The following is a 25,550-nucleotide window of genomic DNA, read 5'->3' on the forward strand; positions in this document are numbered from 1 at the left end:
ACTGGTGAAAACACGAGACTGGGCAGGGCTTCACCTCAGCTTTCCCTGCTGTGGCAGAGGCAGTTAAGGGCTGAATGGATGGTGTTTAATGAGCAATTAACGGTGCAAGAAAAGCTGTTATTGCAGGAATATAAACATGCCCCAAGTCACTTTCGACCTGGTAGGTTGGGACACCATTTTTTTGCTTGAGTCTACCAGAATTCATTGTTGTTTCTCTTTAACCTTCTGCTAAGCTTATGCCTCAAAAGCAAAACACGAAGCAATTTCTATGACTGAGCATGATGGGTTCTACTTTTATTATTATTACATGCCTGCTTAAGCCACTTCAAACAACAAATAAATCCTTCAAACCAGTATTTTTGTGTCCATCTCTTACTTATAGAGAATCCTACTTTTTGCTTTGCATTGGATGGGCCTTGCTAGACTGCAAATGTTCTTTGCAGGGCAGCCCTTTCCTCCCCCTGCAAGGCAACTGTGTGAGCTCTGGTGTGCAAAAGGAGCTGACCTTTGGTGTCAGAGGATCTCTCATCTCTCCAACATCCTCAGAGGCCTGGCTTTGTGCAGAGCAGATTCCCTTCCCAGTGCCTGCAGCCTGGGATTTTTCACTGATCTTGGAGGAAAGGTTTGGCTGAAGGAGGCTGGGTCTGGATTAGATATCAGGAAGAAATTCTCGACAGGGCTGGGACAGGCTGGGACAGTGGGAGGTGTCCCTGCCCAGGGCAGGGGTGGCACTGGACGGGCTCTGAGGCTCTTCCAACCCAACCCAGCCCATTCCATGAATATCTGACTCCAAGGCTGGGAGCTCCTTCACTGCCCCGTGGTTTGGGGCAGGATGGTGCCCTCTCTGTGACACCCATCCCACGAGCTCTCTCCAAGCAAGACTGCACCTACCTCTTCCTGCTCCTCTCCTGGCACTTCTCCTTCCTCCTTCCATTTTATCCCTGCTTATTCTAAAACAAACAGAAGGAAATCTCCACTCCCACTTGGCCCAGCAATGAGGGATGCTCCCTCTGCAGGGGCTGCTCCACCTGGGCCCTTTGCAGGTGCTTTCAAACCCGCTCCCAGGAGATGACAGAAGTACCCAAGGAGCAATCCCTGCTGCTGAAAGCCCCGATCAAACCAAACCCTGACCCATCCACATTCAGCAGGAAAATGAGGAACCTCTGCATACCTCCCATTGTACTGAAGGACCCTTCAGGGCTTTGCCTTTGCTCCTGGATGAGCTCAGAGTCAGCAGTCGTCATTTCTGCCTCCAAACACCGCGACTGTGCTGTACCACAGCTGGGCTGAGCCTGCCTGTGCTCTGTGCTCTGTGCTCTGTGCTCTGTGCCCTGTGCCCTGTGCCCTGTGCCCTGTGCTCTGTGCTCTGTGCTCTGGGCTCTGGGCTCTGGGCTCTGGGCTCTGGGCTCTGTGCCCTGTGCTCTGTGCTCTGTGCTCTGTGCTCTGTGCCCTGTGCTCTGTGCTCTGTGCTCTGTGCTCTGTGCTCTGTGCTCTGTGCTCTGGGCTCTGTGCTCTGTGCTCTGGGCTCTGTGCTCTGTGCTCTGTGCTCTGGGCTCTGGGCTCTGGGCTCTGGGCTCTGGGCTCTGGGCTCTGGGCTCTGGGCTCTGGGCTCTGTGCTCTGTGCTCTGGGCTCTGTGCTCTGGGCTCTGTGCTCTGGGCTCTGGGCTCTGGGCTCTGGGCTCTGGGCTCTGGGCTCTGTGCTCTGGGCTCTGGGCTCTGTGCTCTGTGCTCTGTGCTCTGGGCTCTGTGCTCTGGGCTCTGTGCTCTGTGCTCTGTGCTCTGTGCTCTGTGCTCTGGGCTCTGTGCTCTGTGCTCTGTGCTCTGGGCTCTGTGCTCTGTGCTCTGGGCTCTGTGCTCTGTGCTCTGGGCTCTGCTCTCAGCTCGGGCTGGTGCTCCGGGATGCCCTGCAGAGCTGAGCAGCTCTGCCCAGGGCAGCAGGAAGGGCAGCCAAGGCTTCCTGCAGCAAAGTGTGACAGAGCTCTGCCCCCCAGCCCCAGCAGAGCTCCCTGACCCCACAGGGGACAGTCCTGCAGAGACTGGCACAGGGAGCAGCCCCCAGTGCCACCCACAACCCCACCTGGGTCCTGGGATGGGGCTCTCCTCAAAAATGCACACTGCCAGAGAATCAGGAATGTGTCAGTCCCTCTGGGAAACCACATCGTCCTTGTGATACACTTACCTTAGGCCTTGCACACGCAGGAAATTCAAAATGCTCGTTAAAATGATGGAATTACCTGTGGGATCACCGAATGCCACCTCAGCCCAGCACCCCCATCCCCTCTGCAGTGCCACTGTCACACGGGCTGTGAACACTCAAGGGCGGTGTCACTGCCTGTGGAAATCCATCAGCACAACCCCAACCTGCCTGCACACACATCCAAACAAACTGTCTGGAGCCTGTTGTTTTGGGATTGATCCTTTTTAACTCACTTTGAGGAGCTAGTCCATAACTCCACAGCCACCCCTTGTTCTGTGGGTGGCTGCCCCGAGCCCAGCAGCACTCAGTGTTAGTCCCAAGGCAGGGCTTTGCAAGGCTGAGCTTTTCCCTGGGCTGGCCCAGGGATTCAGCAAACTGGAGCAGCCCCCAGTCCCGCCCAGCAGCCCGGCGTGCTCCGTGCAAGAGCTCTGCTGGGGAAATTATGTTGTCAGCCCGAGTGAGTTTGACATTCAGAGATATCAGAACGCAAGCAAAGAGAAAAGTTTCATCAACACAGTAATTACTGCCCTGGACTCCACGGAGCCGCAATTATTTCCCAGTGAGGGGCTGTCAGTTCGTGCTGCAGATAGGAACTGTTGATAGGGCTGCCAGGGGCCCGTGCAGAGATGGCTTTTCAGATGTAAAACCCTCCTGGCAATTCTACAGTTTCCAAAAAAAAAAAAAAAGAGGAACAAAAAAAGTACATGTCAACACTATGCATTAAACATCTACACGTTTTTTCCTTTAAGAATTGTGTTGCTTTTTAGCCAGAGGCAGTTGAGTATGCAGCAGAAACTCCAGGGGAAATAGAGCCTTTCCTTGCCCACTTTTCCTTTTGTGACCCGGTCTGTGCACAGAGCACAGAGCTGGTGATGCTGAGAGCCAGGGACCTCTGCCACAGCCGGGCTCCCAGGAGGAAATGCACCCCAAATATCCCCAAATCTGCTGTTCCGGTCAAACAGAGATCGTCCAGGCTCGGGGCTCTGGGTGAACTGCTCAAAATGGAGCTAGAGAAGCCTGAGGAGGGGCTGGGGCTGGCTGCCAGTGCTGCGGCAGTGCCATGGAGGGAGGCTCAGGATGGACATCAGGAAAGGCTCTTCCCCCAGAGGTGCTGGCACTGCCCAGGGAATGGGCACGGCCCCGAGGCTGCCAGAGCTCCAGGAGAGCTTGGGCACCACTCCAGGGATGCCCAGGGTGGGATCTGGGGGGTCTGTGCAGGGACAGGGGTTGGGATGATTCCTGTGGGTCTGTGATTTTCACCCCTGTAATGCCCTCTCCTTTCTGGGCTCCATTTATTTTCCCATCTTCCAAATGGTTTTATCTTTCTGTCTCCTCAGCACAGCTGGGAACGGAAGAGGCTGGAATTATCACAGCAAAGAGATCCCTCACTGCCAACATCAGACATCAAAGCAGCCACTCAGAGGCTTCAAAGGGTCCCCGGGTGACCCAGCAGCACCGTGGGGACAGGAGTGCGTCACTTGTGCCGAGCTGAGCCCACCTCCCCTGAGACAGCACCCCCGGGTGTGGTAGTGCTGCTCTGTGACACAGAAACCTGCTCCAACAGCTGAACCTCACCAGGGCACGGACTGTTCCCCTCCCCAGCCCTGCCCTCCCTGCCCGGCCCTGCCTGCTCCTCCTGCCTCTGCTGTGGCTCTGCAGGCTGCCGGAGCCCCCCCTCCCCAGGTAATTATGTGGAACACGATTGTGGCCTTGGGCTCTGCCTGCTCAGTGTTTGCAATTAGATTTTACTACAAAAGTACATATTAACATTAAAGGAGCATTACAATGCAGCAAATGTGATAAACCAGAGCAACGCTGGTGTACCTTCTGCTTCTGCTCTTTCAAGAATCATAATCACCGTTAATTTATGGTCTTCTGAGGAGGATCTAATTACTCCAATCAGTCCTTTTTTCACTCACAGTGTGCACGTGTGCTGTTCCCTGCTTGAAATACCTGCCTTGACAATGGGCACGGCACAGAGCTGCATTTTCAGTGCCCCTGCAGCCTCCCACTGCCTGGCGGAGCTTGGGCAGCTGCTGGGGTGGGAATCCCCCAGACAGGATCAAGCAAGGGCAGGGATCCCTTTCCCAGGAAAGCCTGGCTTGGGAATCCAGTGCAGCACTGTGGGGAATCCATTTGTGACCAAGATGTCTTTGGTTTTTCACCACAGCACCTTGAGGAGCAGAGGCTCCTTCCCAAGCCATCCCTGACTCCAGGGACAAATCCCCCTTCTCTCCTCTGCACCCGAGTGTGGGACACCCACAGACCCCAGCTGCCCCAGTTTAGGCACCTTGCTATTTTTTCCGTGCTATTTTTCTTTCCCTTTTCCAGCCTTTGTGGCAGAGGGAGCTGTGGCAGAGCTGGTGGTGAGCCCTGACTCCCTGAGGGACCCAGAACATTCCAGTCAGGAATATCCCACTGGGAATTTTACCCTGAATTAAAGTTTTTGTTTAGTTCTACAGAAATTAGAACTGAAACTCAATACACACCCCAAGGTTTTCACAAGGGTTTTTTTTACACTTTTCAGCAGTGTTGGTATAACTGATAAAAACCTAGGCCAGGATCACTTGTGTAGTGAAGGTTATCAGCCTTCCAAAATTTTCACTGATTATTTCATTTCTAGATTTCAAAGAACACCTAATTTCACCTCAATTAAAATGCAGAAGTGCAGTACTCCACAGAAGGGGATTTTCTTGAACACCCTGTGCTTTGGAGGATCTCCAGAGCTGGTGGCTCCAGCCTGCAGGGTCTGAATGCAGTGAGGGGAGGCTGCTCTTCAGGTCAGGCTTGACTCAACTCTCATGTCAGATCCTTAAATTCCAGGGTGTTCTCAGGGATACAATTGAGGCTGGATGAAATTAAGAGCTTCAGCATCTGAACATGCAGAAAATGCAGTGATGGGTGAAGTGAAAGTGCATCAATGAGAGATTCCTGTTATCAGAATCCTCCTTTAAACAGAAGCTGCAGTCCCTGTGGGAGCCCCAAATCATGGCAGAGTCCGTCATACCCTGGGAGCCTCAAAGCCTGCCTGCCTCCACAATCCAACAGTGTAAAACTCCAACAAATGTTGCATTAAATTCCTCATAACTCCCCAATCCACATATGTAGGGTTGCTATAGCAACTGTCAGCCCAAGCCTTCCCAAGGGAGAAAATAAAAGTGTGTCCTACCTGGCTAATTGGTATTTGTGTTACAGAGAATTGAAGGGTAACTTAGTTCCACCAAAAAATAGAGAGACTGAAGTGCTCCTATGCTAATGTGACATTATTTAATCTGAACAAGGACCCGTTTTGCATGTGCCTCCAAATTATAGTATTTATGGAACACTCAACACAATAAGTAAAATTGTTGCTGCCAAATATGCCTGACTTGCCCTGCTTATTGATTTAAATAAAAGGGGCATTGAAAAATAAATAGAGAAACAAGAAGGAAGGTGGAAGAGCTGATGGGATTAGGGACTTTAAATTTCATTACAAAACCTGCAAAACCCCAACGGTTTGCAGCTGAAAGTTCATGCAATAATAAGCTGATGGCAGGTGACAACTCTTGTCCCTATTTCTCATCCCTGCAGGAAGAAGAAATCTCCCCAGCAGGACAAACACACTGGCTGAACAACAGTCACCCCTCACTCAGAGGCACAACTGGAACTTTTTTAACTTGAAAGAAGTCCTGAAGATCGTTCAAGAAAAGAATCCCACTGGCAGGATAGATTTCAGGAGCACGCTGACAGTTCTCACTGGCTTGTAAACACATCCAGCAACACATTATTTTAATCTTGGCACAATTACTAAATAAAAGCAATCAGAGCTCTCAGGCAGCAGAACCTCTATGAGACATGAAAATATAACAATGACATCTCTATCAGCCCAATGACACAATCTGAGAAAATGAGATTTTAGGGGAATAGTCAGCTTCTCTGGGCACCCCCTGCCAGGGCCTCCCCACCTTCACAGGGTGGAATTCCTTCCATATATCCAGTCTAATCTTCCCTCCTTCAGCTGAAAGCCACAGTGGCTCTCTGTCAAATGCACATTAATGCAGGGACAGCACAATCCCTGTCCCCAGAACTGTCCTGCTCCTCCCAGGTTACACAGCACTTTTAGGAGATACTCAGTGGAGGAAAACACAGCCCCCAAAGCTGCACAGGCATGGAGCAGGAGCTCTGGGAGCTCTGGGAGCTCTGTATCCCATCCGTGGGAGCTCCAGGGGTACTGGAACATGGAGCAGGAGCTCTGGGAGCTCTGGGAGCTCTGTACCCCAGCTGTGGGAGCTCCAGGGGTGCTGCAATGTGGGAAGGATGATTCCCATTCCCCATCCATGGGATTCATGTGCTGCACTACCAAAAATCCCATAAAGCACAACTGACCCACAAATCACAACCAGCCTCATGTTCTCTCCATTTTTGATGGACAGAGAGACAGACTGAGTGGACCCCAACTGTACAAAGGCCTGAAATCTGCTTTTACCATGTGCCTCATGGTTCATCTCCACCCTGGAGAAACTCACATTTCTGGCCTAACTCACACCACCCTGCCTCCCTCCACCTGCAGCAGCAGCTCCTGCTTGAATTATTCACCTTTTATGAATTACCTGCAGCACATTGCTAGGGGTTTTTTTGTTGTTGTTGTTGGAGGTGTTATTCTCTACCCTGAACAAGGCAGGTGTTTTCAATATGCCTTCCACCGAACAACATTATGCTTGTATTTATCGATAAAATAAAATAAATCCATACACTGAAACCCACAGTGTTATATATAACCCCATTCCTCAGTTTAAAAGATCGTGCTGCATGAGATTTTTCAGCAGGTGCAATTTCCATTTCAGCACAGACGTGCGTGGCTAAGCTAAGGCACAATATTTTCCAGAGGAAATATCTGACAGGAAATCAGTAGCAAGCACCAAAAAGCACAATCCCTGCACCCCCACCCAAAAGCAGTGAGAGAAAAGGAAGGAAAGCAGCAAAGCCCCTGCAGTGCAGCCCTGTGGAGCCCCCAGGAGCAGGGGTTTGGCACCCAGCACTGGTGCCCAGCCCTGCAGGGACACAGGGACAGGGCACAGCCACTGCACAGGGGTCACACCGGGGCTTAGCTGGACAGGACAGAGCAGCTGCCAGCCCCAGGATTGGGGATGAGCCCCAGTAGCACCGAGCAGCCACTGCTGTCCCTGTCCCCAGTGTCCCCAGTGTCCCCAGGCAGGGGCACAGTGCAGTGAGGAGCTGCTTCCCCTGCCCTGTACCATCCTCTGTGCTCTGGTGACATCAAGCTCATCACCGTCCCTTCTGCTGTCCTGCCAGGGCTGCACAAGGACCCAGCAGGGCCCAGATTTAACTCAGCTCCAGGAGTGCACAGGAACCTCCAGCTCCTGCTGCAGAACAACTCCCAGTGCTGGCAGCACCTGTGCATCTCTTTGTGGGTTCATATCACCCGGGGAAACCTTTGCAGACAACTGCAAGCACTTCATCACGCTCAGGACAGGCCCTTTACACCGTGGTGTAAACGTGGCCTGGGGCTGTTCTGTGAGCAGAGCACCCAGCAGACCCCACACTGCCCTCAGGGCTCAGCTCCAGAGGCACAGGAGTCCACCTGAGTGGTTTTTCTTGCTTACATCTAGTATTCAAAATGATTTAGTTAGGAGATGCCTCTTTGTGGATAATATGACAGCTAATTCCCACTTATCCTACTGTAAAGAAACAATTGAAATAGATGCAACAATAAAACTAATGGCTAACGTGATTGCTATTGATCATTTGCCAGCTTGTCAAATGAATGGCCCACGAGCTAAACGGGGAGGAAAACAGTGCCACGGATTGCCCGTGAGCCAGGAATGAGCTGACTGGAGAGCCCAGCTGCAAATCCAGGGACAGCTGAGCACCAGCACGTCGCTACAACCACAGAGAATCCTCAGACACCTCTGCACTCTCACCTACCTTTTCGGCTGACTGGGCAGTGCCAAAAAATATTGGAATGAAGGCAAGCCATACTATACAGGTAGTGTACATAGTGAATCCAATGGGTTTGGCTTCATTAAAATTCTCTGGGACCCCCCGAGTCTTGATGGCATACACAGTGCACGTCACCATGAGCAGAATGCTATAACCCAAGGAACAGATTATCTGTAGATCCGTAATGTCACATTTGAGCACTCCTCTGGCCTGGTCGGGGTTCATAGTTTTCTGCTCATCATAATCTATGATGATGTTGGGTGGGTCAACCGCAAACCAGACGAAGACGCCCAGCAGCTGGACGGAGATGAGGCTGGAGGTGATGGCCAGCTGCGAGGTGGGGCTGATGAGCCGCGGCGCCGTCACCGACTTCTTGCCCTGCTCGAAGATGCGGTAGATGCGGTTGGTCTTGGTGAGCAGCGCGGCGTAGCTGATGCACATGCCCAGCCCCAGGAAGATCCTGCGGAAGGAGCACACGGCCACGTCGGGCTTGGCGATCATCAGGAAGGTGATGATGTAGCAGAGGAAGATGCCCGTCAGCAGCACGTAGCTGAGCTCGCGGCCCGAGGCGCGCACGATGGGCGTGTCGTTGTAGCGGATGAAGGTGGCCATGACGAAGATGGTGGCGATGATCCCCAGCATGGCCAGGAAGACGGGGATGACGGCCCAGGGCGAGTGCCACTCCAGCTTGATGATGGGGATGGAGCGGCAGCCGGTGCGGTTCTCGTTGGGCCGCTCGTTGTAGGAGCACAGCAGGCAGGTGACCTCGTCGGCCTGGTACTGGTAGCCGTCGCACAGCTCGCAGTGCCAGCAGCACGGCATGCCCTTCACCATCTTCTTCCTCTCGCCCGGCCGGCACGGCTGGCTGCACACCGAGGGGGGCACGGAACGCACCCCCCCTCCCCACTGCATCTCCTCGACCTGTGGGACACAAAGAGGCTGCGGTTAGGCCTGGCTCAGGGCTGGCTTTGGGCTGGCTTAGGGCTGGCTGCACACTGAGGGGAGCATGGAGCACACATCCCTGTCCCACTGCATCTCCTCGACCTGTGGGACACAAACAGGCTGTGGTTAGGCCTGGCTCAGGGCTGCCTTAGGGCTGGCTTAGGGCTGAGGGGAGCATGGAGCACAGACCCCTGTCCCACTGCATCTCCTCGACCTGTGGGACACAAACAGGCTGTGGTTAGGCCTGGCTCAGGGCTGCCTTAGGGCTGGCTTAGGGCTGAGGGGAGCATGGAGCACAGACCCCTGTCCCACTGCATCTCCTCGACCTGTGGGACACAAACAGGCTGCGGTTAGGCCTGGCTCAGGGCTGCCTTAGGGCTGGCTTAGGGCTGAGGGGAGCATGGAGCACACATCCCTGTCCCACTGCATCTCCTCGACCTGTGGGACACAAACAGGCTGCGGTTAGGCCTGGCTCAGGGCTGGCTTAGGGCTGGCTGCACACTGAGGGGAGCACAGAGCACACTCCCTGTCCCACTGCATGTCCTTGATCTGTGGGACACAAACAGGCTGGGGTTAGGCCTGGCTCAGGGCTGGCTCAGGGCTAGCTGCACACTGAGGGGAGCACAGAGCACACTCCCTGTCCCACTGCATGTCCTCAGTCTGGGGGACACAAACAGGTTGGGGTTAGGCCTGGCTCAGGGCTGGCTTAGGGCTGGCTGTACACTGAGGGGAGCACAGAGCACACCCCTGTCCCACTGCATGTCCTCAGTCTGGGGGACAGCGACACAAACAGGCTCAGGGTCAGGGCTGGCAGCCACAGACGTGAGCTGGGAATGAAGGGAGGGCACTCAGGGAAGCCCCAGCACACAAACCCCAGCGGGATAAACTTCCCACGTGGCAGACCCCTGGAACCACAGCCCGGTGCCTCTGTGGGCTCTGGTCCCCAGCTGTGCTCACTGCTCCATTTCTCATTTCTATTTGTTGTTAAGTCTGATGGAATGACACACAGCCCCAGATAAACCACGAGAGTGAAAACTCATTTTTTCAGGAGAATTAGTAAGAACATTGCAAACCTTGAGGGAAGGCAGGCCTTAGATTTGCAAGGCTGCTTTCCACAAACCTTGGGGCTTCTTACCGGGACAAAACAGAGATCTGATCTCCCTTCCTGGAACTGCTACCGACCAGGGGAAGATTTGAAATGAGGTGGAAGTGTGTTTTCTGTAGGGCATGGGATCAGTGGGAACGAGGGAAGATCTGCTATACAAGCCAGGTGAGAAATATGAAGGACAAAAGAGAATGATCATCACTGAAAAACACAATAATTTAATAATATTTCATTTCAAACGCCTCTTCTAGATACCTCTGAGGATTAGCTGAAAATGCCCAGCACAGTCTGCAAAGCAGGCAGCCAAAATTTCCACGCACTGTGAGAAAGTGCTTTTGCAATTAAGAGAAAAACTGGGGGGCTTTATGGAGAACCTTCCATTTCAGTGCAGGGATAAGGGAATTTATCCTCCCCAAACCAACAGCACTGCCAGAGGCAGCCAGACATTGCACCCAAAGGGAGCCAGCAGTGTCCCACCTTGAACCTGCCCCTTGGCCAGGTCAGTGCCACGAGGAGCCCCCTGCGCTGCAGGTCTGGAGATTTGGGAAGGATGTTCACATCCTCCATGCCCTGGATGCCTCGAGCAAGAGGGATTGGATCCACTCACAATATATATTCTCATTATGTTCACTATAGAACAAACATTAACAAGAAATGCTTAGTCTGTCTCACAAGGCCTAATGTAATTGTTCATTTTAATGAATAAAGTAACTCAATATCTGTGTATAATTCAAACACTGCTGCTTTGCCTCCCTCCGCCACAAACATTTCCATAATAAGCCATTTGTTCTGAACTTAATTGTTTCGTGCAATGTTTGATTAAAATAAAAATCAGTACAAAAATAATTACATTAGTGGTAATTAACCTACTCAGGGAAGAAAATAGCCACGTTCCCTGACACTGCTTTCATAAGGATGGTGCCATTAATTTCACGGACACACAGATCCCAGCGGCGAGGACTGGGCTCAGATTTATTGCCACCTCCAGACTGCAGCTCCTAACTCAGCAGTTCAAACATTTGTGTATGTTCCACTTTGCAGACAGCAATATTTGCATGACTGAGCTCTTCAGGCTCAGCTATTAATGTCTTGTAATTAGTTTTTAAATCCTGGGATTTACCGTGATAATGGTTTTAAGCTAAGAATATGTCAATAACACATCCTCAGCAGAGTCTTCTGCAAAATATCAACTGAAACCCCTCCAAGAGATAACAGTGATAAGCCAGAGTGCCAGAGAGGAAGCAGAGCTGCTCCATGCCTGGCCCAGACACGGAGCTTCACCTCTCACTGGAAATTCTCACTTCCCTGGCTGCAGGGGTGGCTGGGGAAGCCTTGCAGCAGCACTGAGCCTGCAGGTGGGGGAGGCAAAACTCCCCAGAGCTCTGCCTTGTGCCAAACAAATCCCTGCACTGGGCAGAGCAGCCTCAACACCCCTGCAGGGTACCACACCCAGCCCTGGGCACTGCAGGTGCCCCTCAGCAGCTCCTGTCACATCCTATTTAACACATTCAATTAATTACAGTTGGAAATTCCCACACTGCAGCCCCTCCCTGGTGCTCCCACAAGAAGCAACTCTTAACCCTCCTTTATTTCCCTTTCATTCCTACTCTTCGTCTTTCGTTTCGTGTTTGTCACCTTTTTTAGCAGCCCCACCTGCCCTGCCCAGCAGCACTGAGGGCTCCTCTGAGCCCTCAGAACACATCTTTAAAGGGATCCGAGGGCCATTTGTTCTACATTAAAGCAAGGACACTCCCAGCACACCACTGATGTAGATAAAAACGCTTAATCCACAGTTTTTGCAAAAATGCTTATTACTATACATTTCTGTTGACACACAATAAAATGGAAAATTAATTATTTTAATGCTTTTATATCTGCCTACAGCTTTGTGTTGTCTTCTCACTAATGGCAGGGGGTGGACCATGCATCTTCAGTATTCATCCTGCAGCCCCTGCATATTTTTTTAATTCAGAAAAGAGCATGTGCATCCAAATGTGCATTTAGAACACACAGTTCTTGTCTCTTTAAATGGATGAGTTAGGGCAAAACTATCTTCTGAAAACAGAGCTAACCCAAGGCAATTTTATATCCTAAAGTGGCTTAGAATGAGGGAAAATCTGAATTGTCAGAGTCCCAAACTGGTTTGGACATCAAAGCCCACCCAGTGCCACCCCTGCCATGGCAGGGACACCTCCCACTGTGCCAGGTGCTCCAAGCCCTGCCCAGCCCATCCTGGGCACTGCCAGGGATGCAGGGACAGCCACAGAAGAGATTTTGTTGTGCAGGATGACAGGAAAGCCCCACACCAGGGAGCACAGCCCAAAACCCCACCCCAGAGGGCAGAGCAGGGCAGCAGCTGAAATCAAACACTCGTTCCTCACATGCTGACAGTGCCCCACAGCTGGGAAGTTTAAATCCTCGAGAACCAGCCTGGATGACAATGGCACACCTAAAAGCAAACCCAGGAATTCTGGTTTTTCTCCTGAAAACCCCTTTCAGAGCCATTTTTCATGGCACAGCCACGAGTCCACCTTACCTGAGGTTTGAGGAAAGGATCAGCCCTTTATCTTTCTTCATCTCTCTCATGAGCCAGTAACTTCTTATTTTTTCTGTTATTTGTGATTGTGGAAAAGTTCTGCTCCTGCCAAACCCAACTCCCAGTCTGCAAAGGGCAGTGAGGAGAGGGAAGCAAGCAGGGGTGTGGAATCTTTAGAGCATTTCTCTGCCAGCTCTGTCTCTGCCAGCTCAGAGACAATGCCATTTATTTATCCTCTGATTCCCCAGCTGATCCAAAGACCAGCACCTTCCAGTCAATTATTTGGTGCCAAAGTGCAGGCACTGCTAAAGCAGAGTAGAATCTGATTGCTGGGAGCACTGGGGAGCAGCTGCTGGTGCTGCTGTTCACAGGCAGCCCCAGTTCCATTTAATCCCAGTAAAAGGTGGGCTTAGCCAGAAAAACAAGGATGTTTAATGGGAATAATTTCAGCAGCATTTTCATAAAATGTACATTTTCAGTTTAGTGGAATGAAAGCCAAATAAAACAGGAAAACAAAGCAAATAAAGGCATTCTCTCAAGTTGTTTCAGAGCAGACTAAAGACCCTTTGCAGCTGTTTATTCGGGGCTATTATTGTCCATCATGTGAACAATTAGCTGGAGACACATTAAATTCCACATTATACATCTGATATTACAGTCCTGCCGCCAGCCACAGCGATTTCCTTCAGAAATCAGTACCCAGGGACATCTAAATAGTGATTATTTCTGACCCACTCAATACATGTGGCCTGTCAGGAACCTTTATGCTTTGCTTAAATGCTGGAAGCTCCGAGGGCTGCTCACATGGGCCTGATGTGAGCAGAGCTTTCAGTCACCCTTTGTGGGATTTCTTTCTCCTCCCTAAAGCAAACAGGCACAATATGACACATCTGTCATCCTTTCTACTCTACCACCCTTGGCACTGGCGTGGGACCAAAATTTCATTTTGCAAAACACAGCTGGGTCATGTTTGGGCTCTACAGAAGCAGCTCTAAGCCAGGAGTTCCCAGAGCTGCTCGTACAGTTTATTAAAGGAGTTTACTTGCAAATTTGATCAACAGAAATGGAGACAAAGCAGCACCTTTTGGCTGTGTTAATTGCCACAAGCCTCTTGGCACGACTGGAAGGTGCCAGCCCTGATCTGCCACTAAAACCTGGGGCAGGGGGAGCCCCAGAGCTGGGTCTGGCAGGGAATGGCAGCAGGCAGCACCCACAGGGACACTCAGCAAACACCCCCTCCCACGGCAGGAAACAAGAGGGGAGCAAGGAGACCCCGAGGAGGGCTCAGCACAGGAGCCCGGGGGTGCCCTGGCCTCTGCAGACACAAACCCCTCTGCAGAGCACCCCCAGACAAACTCCCTCATACAGATACTATAAAAAATACTAGAATTTTACAATTCTAGTAAAAATAGAATTTTTACTATTTTTAAATAGTATTTAGAAATACTGTTTCTAAAGGAAACACTGCCTTTGGAAGGCAGCTAAAGAACCCTGTGGGTGTGGCTGGGAGCCCGAGTGCCCTGCTGGGTCCCTGGCAGTGCCCAGGGCCCTGTGCTGCAGCCCAGCCTCCCGTGGGAGCTGTGGCAGCAGGACAGCACAGCTGAAGTGCTCTGGTCTCCATAGCTGGGTGAACTTCTCCAAACACAGAAAGCACATCTGTCACTGAAGAGCCTCTTCCTGCTTGCAGATATTAAATAAAGAATATTGCACCCTCAATAACACACAAACTGACATTGTTACTCCTGCCAAAAGCAACCAAACATGTTCATTAGCCATAAAATATCCCTGCAAAGCATTTGCTCTTGAATATATTTGCTGACAAAACCACATTAGCCTCGCAGAAAGGCTTTACAGAGGGAAGTGTAGGCGCAGAACCAGCACCTCTCCTGAAGACTGGGTGATTTATTTTTTAACTCCCATTTCTTACATAACTCATTCTCAGAGTGTGTCTGCCCGCAGGCTCGTGGCCACGGAAGGGAACAACACAAGACAAAGCCAAATCTCAAGTCAAGTCTTCTGCTGCATCATTTTTTTGCCATTATAGCTTTTATGAGCTCCTTACGCTCCACTTTCCTCTGTCTTAAGCACATGTGTAATCCATCTCAGCCTCTCTGGGCCTTCCCCCAGCGTTTATATCCCCACAAACCCTTGCCCCTGACATCCTCAGACCTGCAGCAGAATCCAGCCCTGCTCTGCCTTGGCAGAGCTGATGGAGCTGGGCTCCCTCAGGGCTGCACTCAGGCGCTGTCACTGCCTGGGCCAGGTGGGCAATAACAGAGAAGAAATGTCATTTACACCTCCAGAGCCCATCCTGAGCTGCTCTGGAGTGAGGGGTAAGGCTGAACTGTCGTGGTACAGCACAGAGCTGCAGGGGGAGTGTCACCTGGCTGAGAGAGAGCTGCAGCTCCTGTCCCTGCCACAGCTCCTGTCCCTGCCACAGCTCCTGCCCTGCCACAGCTCCTGCCACAGCTCCTGTTCCTGCCACAGCTCCTGTCCCTGCCACAGCTCCCGCCACAGCTCCTGCCACAGCTCCTGTCCCTGCCACAGCTCCTGCCACAGCTCCTGCCACAGCTCCTGCCCTGCCACAGCTCCTGTCCCTGCCACAGCTCCTGTCCCTGCCACAGCTCCTGCCACAGCTCCTGTCCTGCCACAGCTCCTGCCACAGCTCCTGTCACAGCTCCTGTCCTGCCACAGCTCCTGCCACAGCTCCTGCCACAGCTCCTGCCCTGCCACAGCTCCTGTCACAGCTCCTGTCCCTGCCACAGCTCCTGTCCCTGCCACAGCTCCTGTCCCTGCCACAGCTCCTGTCACAGCTCCTGCCCTGCCACAGCTCCTGCCACAGCTCCTGCCACAGCTCCTGTCACAGCTCCTGTCCTGCCACAGCTCCTGCCACAGCTCCTGCCCCTGCCACAGCTCCTGCCACAGCTCCTGTCCTTGCCACAGCTCCTGTCCCTGCCACAGCTCCTGTCCTGCCACAGCTCCTGTCACAGCTCCTGTCCCTGCCACAGCTCCTGTCCCTGCCACAGCTCCTGCCCTGCCACAGCTCCTGCTCTGAGCTCTGTGCTCTGAGCCCCTGCCCTGCTCTGATAAACTCAATTCCACACACACCAAGCCCACCTGCAGCCCCACAGCCCCCTGGCCCCATCCCCAGGCCCGCCCCAGCCCAGCTGCAGCCCCAGCCTGTGCAGGACCTGCGTGCCTGCAGCCGCTGCCTGTGCAGGACCTGCGTGACTGCAGCCACTGCCTGTGCAGGATCTGCGTGCCTGCAGCCCCAGCCTGTGCAGGACCTGCATGACTGCAGCCACTGCCTGTGCAGGACCTGCATGCCTGCAGCCCCAGCCTGTGCAGGACCTGCGTGACTGCAGCCACTGCCTGTGCAGGACCTGCGTGCCTGCAGCCACTGCCTGTGCAGGACCTGCGTGCCTGCAGCCCCAGCCTGTGCAGGACCTGCGTGCCTGCAGCCCCAGCCTGTGCAGGACCTGCGTGCCTGCAGCCCCAGCCTGTGCAGGACCTGCATGACTGCAGCCCCAGCCTGTGCAGGACCTGCGTGCCTGCAGCCGCTGCCTGTGCAGGACCTGCATGACTGCAGCCCCAACCTGTGCAGGACCTGCATGACTGCAGCCCCAGCCTGTGCAGGACCTGCATGACTGCAGCCCCAGCCTGTGCAGGACCTGCATGACTGCAGCCCCAGCCTGTGCAGGACCTGCGTGCCTGCAGCCCCAGCCTGTGCAGGACCTGCGTGCCTGCAGCCGCTGCCTGTGCAGGACCTGCGTGCCTGCAGCCGCTGCCTGCTCCCTCCGTGGAGCAGGGAGGAACCAGCATATGGCCATTCAGCGGGCCAGTGGGCTGAGAAATTCCCTTCCACATGGCTGCAAGTTAATTCTGCAAGTGGAGATAATTAAAGGTGTTTGTGCTGGTCACGGCTGACAGGAGCAATGAGGGACTGCAGAATTTAATGAGGGAACAAAATAAACAACATCCATTATTGCAGCACACACCGGGGCTGCTGCCACGGGGCCACAGCGTGGCACGGGGAGTTAGGAACCCACGGGTGGGGCCACCTTCAGTCCCTCCCTGGGGCAGCAGAGGCTGGGCTCGGGGGCCCAACCAGGCCAGGAGCTGTGCAAACAGCCTGCAGCTCCTTCTGCAAGGGCTCTGCACCCCGCAGCAGTAATGCTGGAAACAATCCCCATCAAGGCAGGCACCCCTGCGAGGGGGACTGTCACCACGGGGCACCCAGGGACTGATGTGACACCTGCAGGGACAGCCCCAGGAGATGCAGGGTGTCCCCATCAGTGCCAAAACCACAAATTCCATCTACTTGGAACACATTCTGCTCCAAAGGAAAAACCCAAAACCCAGCAACAAACCCAAGAAAACAATGAACAGGAATCAATTTGAACATGCTATTTTAGAAAAATACCATCTGTTGGCAGAATGTTCCTGAGCAACAAACATCACTGAAGAGGTGCTTGGATCCAATTGCAATTCGAATATTTTATCAAAAAAAGGCAGGTATAGCCAGGTCTCTTGCCAGCAGGTTAGACAGTTAATTACTCTCTTCACCAGCTCACTATTCATAACATTTATTTCCAAATTCCCTAACAGAGATGTTTATGGCATGTAAATTGATTAGTCTGAGCCCAAAGAGATCCAGGAGGTGTGGAAGTGAGCAGGCTCCACATAAATTGCACAGAGGATTACAAAGTTACTCAATGCGCCTGTTTGTAGGTAAGAAAGGATTGCAGTGTGGAAGCTCTGTCCTGTGCCAGTGACTGTGGTGTCCCTGTCCCTGTCCCGCCACCAAAGGTTCCCCTGCTCTGGGAGCAGCCCTGACCCCCAGCTTGCCCCAATCCCCAAACCCTGAGCTGCAGGGGTGTTCCTTCTTTCAAGCAGGACTTTATGTCACCCTGTGGTCCCCAAGGCCAGGAGCAGCTCCAGCTCCCTGCCCAGGGACAGGGAATCATTCAGGAGCCCATGGCACGTCCCCGGGGCTGCACAGCATGAGCAGGGCTCACAAGGGGAGCTGGAGCCATGGCCAGCCGTGCCCATGGACCCACACTGGGATCAGCAGCACCACTCATGTCCCCAGCCCTCGTCTGGCAGGGCTGCAGCCACGGGTCACTGACTGTGGGGACAGCAAGGAAGGGGAGGCTCTGGCAGCAGCCCCGGCAGGGCTGGCAGGGCTCCGTGGAACCACGGCCCTGTCCCCAACCCTGCCCTGCTGCACCCCCTGAGCCACCTGCAGCCCCAGGGCACAGCCAGGAAACAAGGCAGACCTGGTTTATCCCGCATGAAATGTGCTTAGGCATCTCCAGGATGTGTTTGCTTTGTTTGCAAACCAATTAACCAGAGCCACGGTTTGGTTCTATCCGGAGCTGCCACGGCCCTGCCCGATGCTCTGGAAGGCAGGCAGGTCTGCAGCACGAGCTGCCTGAAATCCCCACAGTGTAATCAGGGACAGGCCGTGGTGTTCTCTGTGCCCAGCCAGGGACTCAGCCCTGCAGCCACGCTGAACACGAGCTCCTCCCCACAGCCCCGTTACGAGCCCGAGCTCCGCGCTGGAACCGCGTCCGGCACGGCAGAGATGCGGCAGGTGAGACACGGGAGGATGAACCCTGTGCACACACTAACAGCCCTTTACAGCATTAATTAGACAATCACACTGAAAAACAACCCCACAGCAGCCTGCTCCAGGCAGATCTCCCTCCCTTCCAGGTCTCCTGGAAGCGTCTCACGGCTCCAGGCTGAGGGTGAGGGACAGGGGCATCGTGTGGGAGCTGTGCAGGGATGGCCCAGGTGAGCCCACAGCTCCCACACGGGGCAGGGCAGGAGCCCCTCCCCAGGCAGAGCTGCCTCGTGGTGTCCAGCCAGCACCTGCAGCCCCTCGGGCAGGACCCCAACACCCCCAGCTCACTGACCCCAGGAGCAGCTCGAGGCCACGGGCAGGAGCCTGCACTGGTCTCTCCAGCCTCAGCACAAGGAAAACCTGGAAAAGGCAGGTTCAGCAATTTCACAGGGATTGTTTCCTTTACTTGTTGGTTTTGACAGTTCTGGGATACTTGCACAGGGAGTGGGATGGGAAAACATCATAACCCTGGGACCTGCTGAGTTAACTATAGAAGGAGAAGCAATATCACCAAATTTCCCAGGAGAACCTGTGCTTCCTCCAGGAGCGATCCATTTCTTCCTCCTTCAGGCACATCGGGTCCTCCAGGAGAGATGTGTTTGTGTTTGTCAGGCACCTCCAAGCATGAGAAGCTGCATTTTGAGGAGCCAGACACATATGGGAGCTGCTCAGGCAGCTTCTCACACCCTACAGTGCCTCTTACCCAGGGCCCAGGGCTTCCAAACAGCACACGCAGCAAGGACTGTCCCCAGCTGGATCAGGGGGGTGGGGTAGAGCAGGGCACAGAGGGGTTCATTCCTTGTCCAAGATCCAAAGGGAAGCACGAGGTGTGGAGGCAGGACCTGTTTCCTGGCCATCCTCACCATTTCCTGCTGCTTGAACCACACAAGGCTTACACACACAGGAAAAACCCAAGCTAACAACAAACTGAAGTGACCCACGGGAAGAGCCAAGCACCCCAAACCCAGCTGGGCACAGCACTCCTGGCCCTCCCCAGGGCACGCTGGCTCCTCTTCACAGCAGCACCTCTGGCTTTTGGCACACATCAAAGCTCACGGCAGCTGGAGCAGTTGTGGCAGCTGGAGCTGCCCCCAGGCACGGAGTGCAGCCTCACCGAGCTGCAGCCCTGGGCTGAGCACGGCTCTCCCCGGGCTCAGCACGGCTCTCCCCGGGCTGCAGCCCTGGGCTGAGCGCGGCTCTCCCCGGGCTCAGCACGGCTCTCCCCGGGCTGAGCACGGCTGTCCCCGGCCTGAGCGCGGCTCTCCCCGTGCTGAGCACGGCTCTCCCCGGGCTGAGCGCGGCTCTCCCCGGGCTGAGCGCGGCTCTCCCCGGGCTGAGCGCGGCTCTCCCCGGGCCGAGCGCGGCTCTCCCCGGGCTGAGCACGGCTCTCCCCGGGCTGAGCGCGGCTCTCCCCGGGCTGAGCACGGCTCTCCCCGGGCTGAGCGCGGCTCTCCCCGGGCTGAGCGCGGCTCTCCCCGGGCTGAGCAGAGCACAGCTCTCCCCGGGCTGAGCACGGCTCTCCCCGGGCCGAGCACGGCTCTCCCCGGGCCGAGCACGGCTCTCCCCGGGCCGAGCACGGCTCTCCCCGGGCCGAGCACGGCTCTCCCCGGGCCGAGCGCGGCTCTCCCCGGGCCGGGCACGGCTCTCCCCGGGCTGAGCGCGGCTCTCCCCGGGCCGAGCAGAGCACAGCTCTCCCCGGGCTGAGCAGAGCACAGCTCTCCCCGGGCTGAGCAGAGCACGGCTCTCCCCAGGCCGAGCACAGCTCTCCCCGGGCTCACCACAGCTCTCCCTGGGCCAGAGGATTTCCACCCTAATGGCATTAGCTGTATCTCTGCCTCCCACCAGCGCTGGGGGACACGGAGCTGTGCTCAGCAGGGATGCAGCTGCCCAAGCCTCTGATCCCAACTCCAGGGCACAGCATTTCAAACAGCAGGAGGATGTGCACTATGAACACCATCCCAAACCTGGGGGCGAGCAGGGCTGGCAGAGCCCTCACCAGGGAGCAGAGTGGGACCTGGCCCTCCCTACCCTCCTGTGGGAGCTGGGTGGGCACCTCAGCATCACGCCCTGCTGCAGGGAGAGCAAGGCTGTTCATGGAACAGTGGCCAAGCCCTTTAAAATCAGACATCTGCTCGTTCTACCCTTGCACAGACATCTGAAATAGAGCCAGAACTGCCACCAAACCGTGCCCTGGGTGCTGGGCAAAGCTGCGCTCAGTTCATTGCTACTGAGCAGGCAGAAGAAAAGAGGGGGATTGCACTGCCCTCACACAGATTGTTATGTCCCAAGCACGCTGCAGTGCATCAAATATTTTGTCATCTGACCTGAGATACAGTCCCAGATAATCCATAAACCCAGGGTCGGCAACTCAGGCCAACAATAAGAAAACAGAGCAGATTTGAGGAGTTCCAAGGAAGTTGTTAAAGCTCTCCTCAGTCTGTCTGCTAACACAAGCAAGAGAGACAAAAGGGCAACAGGGGTTACTCTGCAATCCGACATGAAAAATCTGCTTCAGCTCTCCAGATTAATCCAGCCTGTGCCCACCATACTCCAAAAAGCTCCACCAATGGGAAGATGACCTTTGGTGAAGGCACCCACAAGAGACTGAAGAGCAGCAGCCCTGCCAGAGGAATCCAAACATCTCCACTCCTTCTTGGAATGAGGACCATGAGAAAGAGGAAAATGTTTACTCACCTAGCTGGAATCCTGCAGTTACTCGCTCTGCCTCTGGCATCTGCAGTGTCCTTACCTTGCAGGCTGTGTGAACAGCTTTTCCCATCCCAGGAAATTCAGACACACAGAACTGACCCACACTGCCCAGAGTGCCAAAGCTCTTGGGAAACAAAGCACAGCTCCAGCAGCTGCCAGACCCCAACCAGCACCTGCACCAAGCACCCCCTGCCTTCCCCTCCTGTGCTGTATTCAAGAAATAAGAACTGGGGAAACATCCCCTGAGGAGTTATTGCCACAAAAATTACTGAAGACAAATCACATCCTCTGGTAGTTTTCCCTGAGATGTACTTAATAGTATTTATTCTGGTTATTTCCAGGAATCCTTGACTTCTCTAAACGCCACAATTGTCTTTGTTATTGTAAGAAATAATCCAGTAATACAAAAGGGACTATCTTATACATATATTTGTGTGAGAAACTAGGACACTTGAGTGATTAGAAGGGAAGTCAGTGAGAGAATCTCAACTACTGATATGACCCTGTGGCCATGAGGCTACGAGGGTGAGGAAAGAGGTCTTTTTATGGAAACATTTAACACAACAACAGGAATACAAATCAAGCTCCATTAATTTAGCTTTAAATTTTAATGAATCAGGATGTGCAGTTTACAAAAAGAAGGATTTGCTTAATAAAATATTAATATTTCTTGCTAAAAGAACTGTAAATTGCAAGTTAATATAGGTTTCCTTATATAGAACATCAAAAGTTGAAAAGAGCAAATCAAACACAGAAAATAAAAATGAGCCAGAATTCGAGGAGAGTAAAATATTGTTTGTGATCAGCCTCCAAGAGGCTGATGGCCACCCCTGGGTCACCCCGGTGTCACCTCCTGGGTCCCCCCAGTGCCATGCCCGGTGTGTCCTGGCCCTCTGCAGGGGTGTCAGGGCAGGGCCGTGTCACAGCCCAGCCTCTCCCCTCTCTGTTTCCAAAGGACACCTGGCAGCAGAGAAGGAGCCACAGCACCAGAACTCCCAGCGCTCCTGGGGTGGGAAGGCTGCTGGGGGAGCAAACCCTGCATCTCCAGACACTCATTTCCCTTTGGGAATACCCTGACCTCCCTCAGGCCGTGGGGCTGAGGAGCCCAGTGTCTGAAATCTGTCTTTGGTGTTAATAACACTCCACAGGGAGCCTCCCTGAGGCAGAACTGGCTCCACTCCTGCAGAACCCGGGGCTGAAGCAGAGGGGACAGAGGCAAGCAGGGATCCTGGACCAGCCAGGTCACAGGCCAGGCTGGCAGGTGGGGCTGACACGGTCTCCAGCTTCCCCACCCACCACTCCTGGGGTTTTTCTGGGAAACATCAAAGTGCATTTGAGCACCTGCTCCTAGTGCCTGTTTTCCTTTAGGCATCATCCCAGAAAGGCCACCTCATCCACACGGATTAAAAACACCACTGGAAAAGTGACTCACTCCACAAACATTTCGTTCCAGCTTTCCAAAGACAAGAAAAACTGAAAGGCATCTGCGTGAAAGCCCAGTGGTTTCAAACTACAAAAAAATCACAGCTTCATTTCCCAAGCTGGCAGCTAGGGACTGCAGACACGCAGAAGTAATAAAGTTTGCATGATCACCTGATGTCTCTGTTAGTCTGAGGAGCTTTGGCTCTCTGGGTACAGGGAGAAGGTTGCAGGACAGAGGAGAAAACGTGCAATAACCCCACTATAGAGCTGTGAGGAACTAGCAAAGATCCTGCTGGGTTTTTAGGAGATACTGCAGTAACCCCACTATAGGGCTGTGAGGAACTAGCAAAGATCCTGCTCAGTTTTTAGGAGATCATGTGCAGTAACCCCACTGCAGAGCTGTGAGGAACTAGCAAAGATCCTGCTGGGTTTTTAGGAGATCATGTGCAGTAACCCCACTGCAGAACTGTGAGGAACTAACAAAGATTCCCTGCTGGGTTTTTAAGCGCTGGGTGCCCCAGGCAGGCCGGGGAGCGGGGGGGACTCACGTTGAGCTGCAGGTCATCTGTCCACTGTCCCACCAGGCGGTAGCCGGGCGTGCTGGTGTTGCTGCTGTGGAACTGGAAGATGTCGTAGCGCCCCGGGGCGTCCCCGTTCTTGTTGAACATCACTGGAGTGCCAGCACTGCCTGGGGGAAGGAAACCAGACAAAATCCAACCACCCAACACCAAGTCTTTAGCAAAGCTTTTATCTGGGCTCGGTGAGAGCTTTCACAGGGGAGACACATCACAGGCCAAGGCCATCCCTCCCCCAGCCACCCAAAGGGGACACTTGGGGACACTGCCAGCACCCAGCCCTCAGATCCCTTATCCCTCCCAGCCCTGCTGCCTGAGGACAGCCACAGCAAGCCCAGATGAGCTCACCCCACCCTGCCCGACAGCAGCACTATCAGAGGGCTTCTCCTCCTGCCCTGCAGCCTCCCTGTCCTCAGGGAGCTCTCCAGTCAAAACCACTCCTGTGAATGGAGCCTCCAAATGCTGCTCCCCCCTCCAGAAAATGTTCCATCTGCTCCTCAGAGACGCTGCTGTCACAAGTCAGCCCGGGTCTAGTGAGCCTTGACTAGCATCCAGAAATAGCTTCCTCCTCCACAACATGTTCCATTCCTCCTCCCTGCCATCGCCGCGAGGGGACGGAGGCAGCTCTGGGAAGAGCATTCCCTGTGCACTCCTGATCTGGAAGAGCCTTCCTTGTGCACTCCTGATCTGGGAAGAGCATTCCCTGTGCACTCCTGATCTGGGAAGAGCATTCCCTGTGCACTCCCTGATCTGGAAGAGCTTTCCTTGTGCACTCCCTGATCTGGGAAGCGCATTCCTTGTGCACTCCTGATCTGGGAAGAGCATTCCCTGTGCACTCCTGATCTGGAAGAGCCTTCCTTGTGCACTCCTGATCTGGGAAGAGCATTCCCTGTGCACTCCTGATCTGGGAAGAGCATTCCCTGTGCACTCCCTGATCTGGAAGAGCTTTCCTTGTGCACTCCCTGATCTGGGAAGAGCATTCCTTGTGCACTCCTGATCTGGGAAGAGCATTCCTTGTGCACTCCCTGATCTGGAAGAGCCTTCCTTGTGCACTCCTGATCTGGGAAGAGCATTCCCTGTGCACTCCTGATCTGGGAAGAGCATTCCCTGTGCACTCCCTGATCTGGAAGAGCATTCCCTGTGCACTCCTGATCTGGGAAGAGCATTCCTTGTGCACTCCTGATCTGGGAAGAGCATTCCCTGTGCACTCCTGATCTGGAAGAACATTCCCATCCGAGCTCTGTGGCTCTGTCACAGGAGTGCCTTGTGCAGCACCAGAGCAGGTTCTGAATTAGCTTTGTTCAGCATGTGCTGAAGTGACAAACACGGGGAAGTGCAAGGCCAGAGAGCCCCCAGCCCTCCCTCCCTGCTGGCACAGCCTGGAGCTGCCCTGGCCCTGAGCCCTGCCCTCAGGTGAGCTCTCCGCAGGACACCTGCATTTTAACCACCTGCATTTTCACCACCTGCATTTTCACCACCTGCATTTTAACCCCCTGCATTTTCACCCCCTGCATTTTCACCCCCTGCATTTTAACCCCCTGCATTTTAACCCCCTGCATTTTAACCCCCTGCATTTTAACCCCCTGCATTTTAACCCCCTGCATTTTAACCACCACCGCCCTGGAGGGGAACCCTCCCAAGGGGAGGACTCAGGGCTGTGCCTCGCTTCCTCAGAGCTCCAGGAGCACCTTCCAGGGTGACATTTATTTCCAGACATATTAAAATAGGTTTCGGTAGGGTAGAGTAATATTGTGTCAAGATTGAAGATTATGACAATCCTCCAGCATATCTATATTCAAAGCTTCCTCCTCCTGTGTGACTTCTTTTCCCTAAAGCAATGAAAAATCTCTCCTGTTGTAGCACTGAACTTTAAGATTATCGTTTTCTTCATGATTCCCATTCTTCACTGAATTCCAGGGAGTGAAAAAAAGATTTGAAGGAGTGAATTAGCATAGTCTCCATTCCAGCCCTGGTAAATTGTTTCCTGTCTCTCCTACAATCCTCTGAGATCAGATACAAATTCAGTTCAAAGGCTGGTACAGAAAATCTCCCACTGAAATCTCTCCTTGCTGGTTCCTTGTGAGCACCGGGCAGATATTTAATTGTCATTACAGATTCATGTAGCCAGGATACATTTGAGTGGAAACACTTAGAGCGAATCAGCAGCAGTGGCTGTAATTCCTCGGCTCCTCAGGAAAGGCAGCTCAGTGCTAAATGGGATTTGGCTAATCACCACTCTTAGGGCTGCTCAGGGTGAGTTAGGCTCGGCTTTGCCAGAGCTGGCAAGAAAGGGACCCCTGAAACGGCAGGAGCTCAGGTGAGGCCCCCAAAATGTGACAGACACACCTGAGGAGTGCCCAGGGCACAGTCCCAGGCCCAGGTCAGCAGGCAGAGGGAGGATGGGCACCTCTGAAGCTGCAGGAATTGGCTCCAGCCAGGCTCTGCTCAGCGGGGCCAGCCCTCCTCAACCTCTGAGTGGCCCAGGCGAGGCTCTG

The 25,550-nt window shown here is 53.8% G+C and overlaps 1 protein-coding gene across 2 annotated transcripts in view; it reads right to left on the bottom strand.

Moving 5' to 3' along the window:
• Positions 1 to 25,550, bottom strand: part of GRM7 (glutamate metabotropic receptor 7) — a 171,173-nt gene that overhangs the window by 33,609 nt on the left and 112,014 nt on the right. For both annotated transcript variants that reach the window (XM_063411800.1, XM_063411801.1), the window contains exons 7-8: positions 23,029 to 23,168; positions 8,123 to 9,058 (exon numbers count right to left, since the gene is read on the bottom strand). In XM_063411800.1, coding sequence (XP_063267870.1) covers positions 8,123 to 9,058; positions 23,029 to 23,168 — 1,076 coding nt within the window. The remainder of the gene's footprint in view (positions 1 to 8,122; positions 9,059 to 23,028; positions 23,169 to 25,550) is intronic.

The sequence above is a fragment of the Prinia subflava genome, chromosome 14 (assembly GCF_021018805.1).
Source record: "Prinia subflava isolate CZ2003 ecotype Zambia chromosome 14, Cam_Psub_1.2, whole genome shotgun sequence".
NCBI classification, from domain to species: domain Eukaryota; kingdom Metazoa; phylum Chordata; class Aves; order Passeriformes; family Cisticolidae; genus Prinia; species Prinia subflava.